Source organism: Pectinophora gossypiella, chromosome 28, assembly GCF_024362695.1.
Source record: "Pectinophora gossypiella chromosome 28, ilPecGoss1.1, whole genome shotgun sequence".
Lineage (NCBI taxonomy): Eukaryota > Metazoa > Arthropoda > Insecta > Lepidoptera > Gelechiidae > Pectinophora > Pectinophora gossypiella.
In genome coordinates, this window is record NC_065431.1 from 2,736,136 (window position 1) to 2,748,155 (window position 12,020).

The 12,020-nt window shown below is 38.7% G+C and overlaps 2 protein-coding genes across 13 annotated transcripts in view; one reads left to right on the top strand and one right to left on the bottom strand.

Moving 5' to 3' along the window:
• LOC126379121 (P protein-like) overlaps positions 1–6,372 on the top strand; it is a 48,714-nt gene extending 42,342 nt beyond the window's left edge. For all 12 annotated transcript variants that reach the window (XM_050027737.1, XM_050027739.1, XM_050027743.1 and 9 more), the window contains 8 exons: positions 347–485; positions 1,144–1,279; positions 1,751–1,953; positions 2,371–2,464; positions 3,290–3,432; positions 4,245–4,355; positions 4,850–4,997; positions 5,540–6,372. In XM_050027737.1, the coding sequence (XP_049883694.1) occupies positions 347–485; positions 1,144–1,279; positions 1,751–1,953; positions 2,371–2,464; positions 3,290–3,432; positions 4,245–4,355; positions 4,850–4,997; positions 5,540–5,718 (1,153 nt within the window). In that variant the 3' untranslated portion in view covers positions 5,719–6,372. The remainder of the gene's footprint in view (positions 1–346; positions 486–1,143; positions 1,280–1,750; positions 1,954–2,370; positions 2,465–3,289; positions 3,433–4,244; positions 4,356–4,849; positions 4,998–5,539) is intronic.
• LOC126379179 (putative mediator of RNA polymerase II transcription subunit 26) overlaps positions 1–12,020 on the bottom strand; it is a 253,823-nt gene that overhangs the window by 58,270 nt on the left and 183,533 nt on the right. The window lies entirely within an intron of this gene.

Sequence of the window (12,020 nt, forward strand, 5' to 3'; positions counted from 1 at the left end):
AGGGTTGATGAGGTTAGTTTTGACGGCGAGGGTGTGCTGCCGCCAAAGGATGTTTTACGGGGTACCGAACAGAGCATAGTACCCCGCTAGCTACAAGTTGGTAGTGTGACTAGGGATCGACGATCCAACGGAGTTATGTTGGAAGTTGTATATATGCGTCTTGCTGTGTAAACTTCGATATCGCGTTTCACGACTGCTTCAAGACTGCATTATTGAATGTGGCGCCATCTGTTGCAAGTGGGCGGAACTAGCTGGCCAACTAGTTGGATCCGCCACATGGTAATCCACCTCACAACCCATACGATAGACGAAGAATAAGTCACGGCAAAATTGACCCTGTCCACAGACTTTGTGAAGTGATGGACCTGGACCCGATCCCCATCCTGATGTCGATGGTGCTGTTCAGCAACATCGGCGGCACGGCCACCCCGGTGGGGGATCCGCCCAACGTCATCATCGCTTCCAACAAGGCTGTCATTCAAGCTGTGAGTTACACACATAGTTCTGATTATAAGACGTGAAAATAGCGACAGACACGGCCTCCGCAGTTTAGTGGTTGAGCGTTGGGCTCACGATCTGGAGGCCCCGGGTTCGAATCCCGGTGGGGTAGTTTGATTACGACATTACAGGCTGATCACCTGATTGTCCGAAAGTAAGATGATCCGTGCATCGGAAGGCACGTTAAGCCGTTGGTCCCGGTTACTACTTACTGATGTAAGTACGTAGTCGTTACATGAGTCATTTCAGGGACCTTTCCCTATCCCGACGACCCACTAGGGTCGATTAATTCTTTCAAATATTTTACCTCTCAGACGACGCTCTGAGCCGACGTTCGCGCCCAACTGGGCCCCTCAGGCCTGTTGTCTTTTTAAACGTTGTACCGGGTGAGAGCCTTCAGCGCTCCCCATTTGTCCGGCCAAGTGGTTTATGCCATCTGCGGCAAATCTACAATAAGACACGTAAAAAAAGCAACATTGTTGAAATATCGGGAGAGATTAACGCGGTAAGAACTCGGTATTATGTGTTTTAATTATGATAATAACCGCATAAACCTCAAACAATGTATGAAGAAATCTGATCTTACTGAATGTGAAACGTTATTATATTCGGTGCATCTCTATTGGGTACCTTCTCTTCTTCCAGGGTATAAACTTCACAAACTTCACGCTCCACATGTCCTTGGGGATCATCCTGGTATGCATACAGACGTACGCGCAGCTGCGGTTCATGTTCCGGGAAACTAATAAGATGAGGATCTGCGTGCCCAGGGACATACAGGGTAGGTTGTTGTTATTATAATAACACTAGCGACCTGCCCCGGCTTCGCTCGGGTGCAATGCTGAGGAAAAAAATAAATTATTTACGACATCACATTAAAAACCTCAAAAATAACAGTATTTCTCCACTATTTAATAGATGTTATTATACATATAAACCTTCCTTTTGAATCACTCTATGTATTAAAAAAAACCGCATCAAAATCCGTTGCGTAGTTTTAAAGATTTAAGCGTACATAGGGATATAGGGACAGAAAAAGCGACTTTGTTTTATACTATGAAGTGATAAGCCCACGACTATATCAAGATTTCCGTGGTCCAGTGGTTGAGCGTTGGGCTCACGATCCGGAGGTCCCGGGTTCGATTCCCGGTGGGGACATATCGCAAAAATTACTTTGTGGGCCCTAGTTTGGTTAGGACATTACTGGCTGATCGATAATTCTCTATCTAAAATTACTTTTTTGTTTCCTCAGAACTGCGTCATCAGATTTCAATATGGCGTCGCGCGGCTGACTCTCTTCCCCACCTCAGCAAGGATCAGCTGATCGTGCGAGAACGGCTGGAGAGGAAGGTCAGGAAGCTGCAGGCCCAGCTCGACGTAATGGTGAAGGAAAGCAAGAAGCGAGCCTGCCCCAAGCACACCTTCGAGAGCACCCTAGGGGACCTGAAGGACAAGGTAATTGGGTCTTCTTCTTCTTCTATCGTGTGGGTTGTGAGGTGGATTACCAACCTCATCAACCCTGGTGTCAAGGTTATTATTGAGCCGCCAAAGGCCTCTGACATGACTCATGTAACGACTACTTACATCAGTAAGTAGTAACCGGGACCAACGGCTTAACGTGCCTTCTGAAGCACAAGCACGGATCATCTTACTTTCGGACAATCAGGTGATCAGTAATGTCCTAACCAAACTAGGGATCACAAAGTAATTTTTGTGATGTTTCCCCACTGGCATTCGAACCCGGGACCTCCGGATCGTGAGTGTAACGCTCAACCACTGGACCACGGAGGCCGATTGAGACAAAAAATCCGTGTGCCAACACCATCCACCATAATCGCAGGGGTGACACATTTTTGTTTTTTTTTTTTTCAGTACAAGATCCGGGACAAAGTGCTACTGGTCAAAGCCACTGTCGCCATAACCTTTGTGGTCGCCGTATTCTTCTTACATTCCATACCTGAACTCAGTGAGTACATACAATCATAATAATCATAATCAAAAGACAGATCTAAAACTAACGAAAAACATTTTCTTTTTTCTATTTAACTTATTTATGAATTTTATAAAAGAAAAACGTAATAATAAGTCCGGCATTCTATCACGTTTTTCTATGACGTCACAGTGTGCTTTTTCATACAAATTCCATAGTAATTTCGCGTTTTGACGTTTAGAAAAAAGTAACTGATTTGACTAGTTGGAAACTGGCCTATTAAGTTGACAGCAACGAAAAGTTTCAATCAAATCAAATCAAAATCAAAAATCTTTTTGAAACCATTTGCACCAGGTACGATTCGAGGCGGGCTTTTTAAAGCTTTAGTTTGAGTGTTAATTATACATACTTAATTTATTTTATTTTCAGCTTTGTTTGATATTTTTATAAAATGTTTTTATTATCAGAAATACTATAAAAAGAAAAAGTAATATGTTTAAGGTAGGGTACAATAATTATTTGTTAGGAAACTCTACAATAAAACGTAAATATTAGTAACATAAGTTTTAAGTAGCACAAATATCACTCTTATTACGGAAACCAAATATTATTACTACAAATTATAATAAGAAATATTAATACAAAAGAATACAGCAACTAGTCATTCAGTTTTCGCTTCTCTCGACAATAATCGTCTTCACTTGTTTTTTTCTCTTCGTAGTCCCAGAAGGAACTCCCGCCAAAACGTTTTTCTCTTAAAAAGTGACGTGACGTTCCTTTTTTGAAATTGCCAACATATTTAAGTTTTACAAAATGAACAGAGGTTCGTTTTGACGTTTCGTAAAAACCTATTGTTTCCAGATCGCGTGTCGCTCGGCTGGACAGCATTGCTGGGCGCCATCTTGCTCCTCATTCTGGCTGATAGGGAGGACTTGGAGCCAATCCTGCATAGAGTCGAGTGGTCTACTTTACTTTTCTTTGCTGCGCTGTTCGTCTTGATGGAGGTTGGTGATTTTACAGCCTTTACATCTGGGGGGTTAAAATGACCACATCGAAGCAAAGCAAAATTGCTATTTGGCATTTGTTTGCATTGCGCATTTACTTTTATATGCGCAAATATCGAATTGCTTTGATGTGGCCATTTTAACCCCCCAGCTGTTATCGGCGTTGGTTTAATACTACTACCGTAGATACAGCGCTTGATACAAAAATCCGGCGAAAACTTGGCGCTTTTTTAGCTATACATTCGTACACAGCGGTATATATATTCAATAAAATCGTGTAAAATTAAGAAAGTATCGTCTTATTACGTATATTAAGTGCGTGGTGCTTCGTAATGCGGTCGGATTATACTGCGACTCGTATTGACCGGGAATACTTGTTTTAGTGTATTTTAAACTAAAATAATAATTTTGGTGGGTTTTACTGCAACAGTTAAAATGTTTATACTATGATAACATGCACAATGTCATTACTTATTAGAAATATGATGTTCCATCCTTCTTTTTTCGCTTTGAGCTATTTTTGCAAGTTTTAACCACGCACTTCCCCGTGTTGCCAGTTCGGCGCCTAATGGCGCACTGAAGTAAAGTACTGTCAACGTCGCCATATTAACAGTAACTTTGCGTCCCACTTTTTAAGCGCTGATGTTCAATCTACGGTAGTAGTACTAAATCTATGGTTATCCGCGTTAAACCTTACTACTAAAAAAAAGAAAACTTAGAAAAAATATTTTCGATCAAAATTGCCTTTTTCCAATCGGGGTAAGCAGAGACTAGACACGTAGACATAGTCTTAAAGTTTGTTGTTTCCCCAGGCACTGTCAAAGTTGGGTTTGATAGCGTTCATCGGAGGGCTGACGGAGGCTCTCATCATGAAGGTGGACGAGAGGGCAAGATTGGCCGTCGCTATTGTCCTCATGCTTTGGGTGAGTGTGGATTTATTTATTTGTTACTCCTTCACTAATTTAAGACCCACGTTCTTGTCGGTGTAGCATTCTCCATGCTACATATTTAGGGGAAAATGGCGCGTGGTGCTTCGTAACGCGGTCGCGTTGTACTGCGACTTGGATTGACCAGGAATACTTGTTTTAATGTATTTTGAACTAAAATAATAATTTTGGTGCGTTTTTCTGTAAAAATTAAAATGTTTATAATAAAATAACATGCAAAATTACATTATTTATTAGAAATATGATGTTCCATCCTTCTTATTTCGCTTTGAGCTACTATTTTTGCAAGTTTTCACCACGCACTTGCGCGTGTTGCCAGTTCGGCGCCTAACCGCGCACTGAGGTAAAGTACTGTCAATGTCGCTATATTAACAGCAACTTTGCGTCCCACTTTTTGAGCGCTGATGTTCAATATACGGTAGTAGTAAATGTATGTTGTAAATAATTAACTTTTTTTTCTGATACTCCAGGTGTCCGGCGTGACGTCAGCGTTCGTGGACAACATCCCGCTGACGACCATGATGGTGCGGATAGTCACGTCATTGGGCTCCAACCCGCACCTCGGGCTGCCCATGCCGCCGCTCATCTGGGCGCTCTCCTTCGGGGCTTGCCTTGGAGGTGGGCACTCCACCACCCGCATTCTCACATCGCTAAGGCAAAATTGCAATAGAACTGCAAACCAACTGTGCAACACGACTGCACGCCGACTGCAATTGAACTGCAATCGGACTGCCCGTTTGGTTTGCAGTTCTATTGCAGTCGTGTCAATTGCATCCAAACTGCATCGGAACTGCAATTTGGCAGTCGGATTGCAGTTGAAATGCGGTCCGTCTGTCTAGAGCCTAATCCAAGAGCCACGCTCTTGTCGATAGCATTCACCATTCTTTTCTATCAAAGGCCAATTCTTTCACTTCCTTATAAGACACGACGTTCACCTTCTCTTTAACACGTTGACACTCCCCATACAAAATGTTCTGACTCCCTTGTTCTTCTTCTTCTCTCGTGTGGGTTGTGAGGTAGACTACCAACCTCATCAACCCCTCATCAACCTCTGACTACCTCATTGGGATAGTTATGAGCTAATTCTAATGCTAAATATATTAAATTATGTACTTTTTTACGCGATAAAAACATTTTATTATTATTATTATTCTCCCCAGGTAACGGAACCCTAATCGGCGCCAGCGCAAACGTAGTCTGCGCAGGAGTGGCTGAGCAACACGGCTACAAGTTTAGCTTCGTACAGTTCTTTAAGATCGGTTTCCCGGTTATGATAGGTCATCTTATAGTGGCCACGGGGTACCTCCTGTTGTGTCATTGTGTGTTCACTTGGCACTAGGTACCAGTGCCAAGTGAACACTTTCTGGACGTCAATGTGTTTTGTGCGCAGACAAGTCTAGCTATTCGCCTTGCCGCTACTCTTGGTCTGCGCTGAACTATAAGGAGGACACAAGATAAGGGAAAACAGGTCAAACACAAAGAGACGCTAATCCTGGATTTTAAAACTTAAAATCTGGACAATTTTTAAACTTTAGCATTAGGAATGAACTAAAATTAAATTCTATTCGAAAAATTTATTTACCTGCGGGCTTAGCACCGTTAGCACGCGACTCTTTCTCGCCGCGACAGAGATCATCTGTCTCTTTCTGTGCAGTACTGTGAGAGAGTGACGGGTGACGTATGTCGAGGCGAGAGTCGCGCGCTTACGGTGCTAAGCCGCTTAAGTTACCTAAAATCCAGAAAATTTGTCTTAAAATGTCTTAATAAAAATATATTCTATATGTTATGGAAAAATAATCGAAATCCGTCCAGTAAATTTTACATAAACAGCAAGGAAAAAGACAAATTAATAATTATGATTACCTATAATCAACATTTAAAGTCAACGCCTTTTCAAAATATTTTAAGTGCTACCCAGACTTCCTTACGGCGACTTTGGTATAGACAGTCCTTGATATTCACCACGAGTATGATTGCCGCCAAGGCAATATTAACATCTATATAAAAAACCAACTTTAAAACAAAAGAGGTTTTAGATAAGTTTTTTTTCTATATTTCATTCGCCTGTGATAGTTTTCCATTATGTACTTAAAAAGTGTGATGTTTTTATTGTTGTATTTCTTAAATATCATTTTAATTAATCGAATGCATGTATGTATATGAAGCTATTTTCAAATGAGAACAAAATATTAATTATTTCGTGAGCGAAAAATGTTTTTGTAATTCTAATTTGTAAAACGGAACGTACTTTGCGTACGCTCCAGTGCTAGGCGCTATTTTCTTTTTTCATTCAAAACCCTATAGCGTTCTAATGGCTCATAGTTTTTGTCAATATTGTTGGACATTTTTTATTTTAGTTTTCGACATTAGGTATTACGCCCACCGCTTAAACTGCGTTTTGTGCAAAATGGAAGCGTAAAAAATACTTCTTTTAACTTTTAGGAAAAAAATAGGTATATACCTCTGTGATATATATCGTCACTGGAAAGGCAAAATTACGTAAGCGCCAAAATAGGTATTTTGGGTTTTTTATATATTCGGAATCAGCGTTTCATTCTGCGTCGATCTGTCTGGGTAGCATTGCGATACGAGCACTTTTTTGGCGCTTACGTAAATTTGAAAATAGTTGACTTTTTTCAATTCCAGTTTCTTAAACGACAAGATTTTGGTGTTTTTTTCGTGACTGGTGTATAAGTAATATTGTGGTCCTATATAATAACTACATATTAACTTTAAGTAAATTTGGCATTCTATAGTTTTAAAGTATCATTTTATTAGTAATTTTGGACTACTGAAAATTAAAAATAGACTATGTATAAGTCATTTTTATTTACAGCTTTTAAAATAAGTAAGGCGTATAAGAAAAAAATGTCTTAGCATGTTTATGCAGTGAATGGCGAATAAGTAATTTTGACTTACAGTATTTAGAATAAGTAAGGCGTGTACGTAAATTTGCCTTCGCATTTTTATGCTGTTATTAAGCAAGTTTGTGGGCTAGCAGTAAGTTTCCCAGGAAGTTATTTTTTAACAATAGATCTAAAAGTAAAACTATTTTAGAATTGATTTTATAATTTATTAGCGACCCGGCTTCGCTCGGATGCAATGCTGAGGAAAAATGAAATTATTTACGACATCACATTAAAATCCTCAAAAATAACAGTATTTCTACACTATTTATTGGATGTTATTATACATACCTATAAACTTTCCTCTTGAATCACTCTATCTACTAAAGAAAATTGCATCAAAAGCCGTTGCGCAATTTTAAAGATTTAAGCGTACATAGGGATATAGGGACAGAAAAAGCGACTTTGTTATACTTTTTAAGTTCTGTCGTTTGCATATTTAGCGCCAATTTTGAATTGAGAACTCTAAATTCAAATTTGTTGGAATTTCGAATATCAAAACAATTGAAAGCATTAGGATTAATGCAATTGTTTAGTCACAGCGTTGGTTTGAATCTGTCAGATCATGTCCGAAAATGAATCTTACAAAGAAAAAATTTCTATAACTTTCGAAGAGGCCTACTGCGACTTCAGTGTTTCAAACAGTTAAAATCTCTATTCCACGATGAAGTGCCATGTCTGCGAGCCATCTAACGCTGGTATTTAGAATTCGAGCGTGGATATCCGCCTTCACTGAAGATAATATCGTTGATGTGAGACAACTAATCCTCAAAAATCGTCATGTGACATACCGAGAATAGAGGCGTTATTAGGCATTTCAGGGACAACCATTTAAACGATATTGAATGAGGCACTTGGTGTGAGAAAACTAGTTTGCCGTTGCATCCCGCATTTTCTGACGATCATAAGGTAGCCCGCGTCAGATGGTGTAAGAAAACTCTTCAGAGGTTTAAGCGAGGAGAGTCAAATCACGTGTACGACATCATCAGTGGTGACGAATCTTGGATTTATGCTATTATCCTGATTCCAAACAACAATCCACAGTTTGGGTCTTCCAAAACGAGTCAAAGCCGACTAAAGTTGTTCGCTCTCGAAGCACTTCAAAGAAGATGGTGGCTACCTTCGTGGAGAAAATCGGTCATGTTGCGACAATTGCACTTGAAGATCGTAGGACGGTTAATGCAGATTAGTATACCACAATTTGTTTACCACAAGTCATCGCCGAACTTCGAAAATCTAACCCAAAGCGACGCATGATGATGCGCAGGAGTGCAGGATGCTGCACCATGACAACGCAAGCTCACACACCGCTCGTCAAACGATTATTTGAAGCAGGAAAACGTAGAAATTCTTGACCATCCTCCATACAGTCCTGACCTAAGCTCCAATGATTTCTTTACATTTCCTAAAATTAAAAAAGAAACTCTTCGCGGTCAAAGGTTCCAGTGCGGTGAAGAAGCGGCCAACGCTTTCAAGTCAGCCATTTTGAACACTTCTACTTTGGAGTGGAATAAATGTTAAATAATACCTGGTTCGAGCGAATGGAAAAGTGTATTAAACTTCGTGGTAAATACTCTTAAAAACAATAAGGGGAATTATTGAGGAATTAAAAAGACTTGACCCTTCCAGAGACTTGACTCGACTTAGAGCCACGTATGCTTGTCCTAATTCAAACAATTTTGAGCCCAAATATACTACTGCATGGTCGACTGTGCTGCCCTGCATATGTTATGTTATGTTAGTGGGCTCTGTTTTCCGCATTTAGACTCTAAGGTGGCCCATTATGCGTGTAATTGTTGACTACGTAAGCCAACCTATCTCCTTCCAGAAGCTCAGAAGCCTCCTGGGGATTTCACAGGCTTCGCGGAGCGACCCCACCCAGCGATCCACTGTGCTGCCCTGCATATTATGGACGGTGGATGACAATGACAAAATTAAGGGCAACATCCTTCTTTCAGTCATTTTGTAATATCGTCCATCTTGGATTTGAAATTTTGACATAATGACAGTATTCTACTAGTGTAGTCCTATCTTTGATACACATATTGAGGGGGTTGTGGAAAAATATGTAATCCCCCATTATGTACCGGCTGCCATCTTAGATTTATAATGTTATTGATTTTATTATATTGTATTGACATCGGAATTAAAGGTGCGTACCAAATTTCAGATCAATCTGACAACAGGAAGGTACTTAAATTGCAATATCTAATTTTGATACAAATATACCGTACGGGTTTAGCTAAATAAAACCGTTTAACCCTTTCACGGACAGAGACCATGGGTCATTGGTGGTTCATAATAGGTAGTATGGCACCTTGGAATCGGAACGTCCGTATACGTTCTGTCTTTGAAAGTGTTAAAAAGAAACTTTTACAAACAGATAACGGTTTGTACGCTATTATTTATATTTTATGAAACTTTATTTCTGGCACTTCAGTATTTTAATAGCCATTTTTATAAATCAATTGAAGTAATAAGTAGTTTAAAGAGGTATTAAGAATAATTATTTGTCTCTTACGTCTTTTTACCCATGTAAGATATTACAAAAACTTACTTTAAAGAATTTTTGGTGAACTGACATAATCAATCGATCACTTTGTAGGCAATTTTTACATAATGAGAGCAGATGTGTAAAAGTCGTTACAGTAACTTTTACTCCGCTAACATTACAGTATTATTATATTTAAAGAAATATTGTCGTTCTCGTATGCATTGTCGTAAGAGCTGTAAGTAATTTTGCTTCCAAATAATATTTTAACCAGATGGCGGTTAAGTAAATTTGCTTTACTGTAAACTGAAGTCATTTTTACGTAAGCGCCACTATATCCTAAAATAGCAATCCAACAGTTATAATATGTATTGCTGGACATAGAAAATTAAAAAACAATGTAACCTTTCTTTGACATCATCTAAATTGGATAATTGGGTAAAAAGTTATGATAAAAAAACGAAAAAATGAAACTTTAAACGGCTTTTTCTCGAAATGGCCTTTTGGCGCTTACGTAATTTTGCCTTTCCAGTGACGATATAAATTTATATTTATTATAATGCACTACAGTACGCAACGCAAGCACGTAAAACGTTCCAAAACACGCAGCTTAAACTAAAAATAAGTTATTGTATCGGGTTGTTAGGTTCAAATGTTTTAAATTATATTATAATGAATGATATATTTTATAGCTTTACAAGAGAGCAATACTATATTTTAGATTAAGTCGTTATTAAATCACAAAACGAAATAAGTACCTAAGTTTAATTATTTAAGATTAAAAAGTTCAAAATTTTACTAAGATTGTTTTTTTTTCTCACATTAACCGTCTCGGCGTAGACAAATAATCTGAAGTAGTTTGAAGGTAGACAAATAATGCACTAGTAGATAGAGCACTCGGACATCCGTGGAAGGCACTGCATGTTGACTTATGTAACAGTGACTCATCCATACAGATGAAGTAATACAGTCATGAGCAATATAATGTACCCACTTTAGGACTCTGTCGCACTAACATATTTGACATTTAGTGAGACTTACAGTTCAATTTGTCAAAAAAGTTAATGTGACATGGTACCAAAGTGTATACATATTAATGCTCGTGACCGTACCTCTACGTAATCTGTCTGTAGGTGGGTGGCTAGTTCTTCGAACACCGGAAGTCATTATCATTACCGTAAACACAAATATAATCCTACAATATTTTATATTTTTGCAAATATTCAGTTAGAACTTATGCATGTCGACAACTTACGTAAGTCCTAACTGGATATCTGCTAAAAGACACCAGTGTTCTAAGAAACACATCTAATCGTTTTTCTGTGTCTGTGCATATGTGTTCTTTTTATCCTGTGTTGTGTAATCACTGTGTAATGTACACATCTGTGGCACCACAGATATTTAATACTGTAAGAGGAGCAGACTTAACATACCTACGGAATTGTCTAAAAGCATTAAATGACTGTGGTGGCGTCCGAAATTATATTAACATACAAACATAAACCCACGCCTGTTTCCCACCGGGGTAAGCAGAGACTAAGGTATATCATTTGCTTCGATCCTGGCACATTTCTCTTGCTTCCTCCACATTCATCAATCGTTTTATACACGCACACCGGTTCAGAGTAGATTGTATTAAACCTTTTCTAAGGACATCTCCAATATGGTCAATTTACGTCCTCCTAGGTCTTCCTCTGCCAACCCTACCGCCAACCTTCGCCTTATATACCGCTTTCGTAATTATATCTATCTACGTGTCCAAACCAACTTATCATTTCATTCTCAATCTTAGTCACTATATTGTAGTCTTTTACACCACATCTCTCTCTTATCACACTGTTTCTCACTCTATCACTCAATTAACACCATGCTACGCAACTACCCCATTTTCCCGTTTTCCACTCCAACCAACTAATTTATTATATTAAAACAAGAAAATGGCGTAAATTTAAATTTATTACTCTTTTTTTTTATTTGACAAACCTTTACTTAGACAAGTTTCTCGTTTCAATAATTACAATAAGACAAATATAGACTTAACGATTTTTTTGTAGGTTCAAATAAATATAATTCATTAATATGAGCTGTTTATTCTTCTATCAGAGGCCAGAGGGTAGATCTTTGAACACCAGTGATCAGTCTCATTAGCATTAACGCAAAAATATCCAAGAATCATTTTTATTTTTGCAAATATCCAGTTAGGATTTACTTAAGTGGGCGACGCACATAAGTTCTAACTGGATA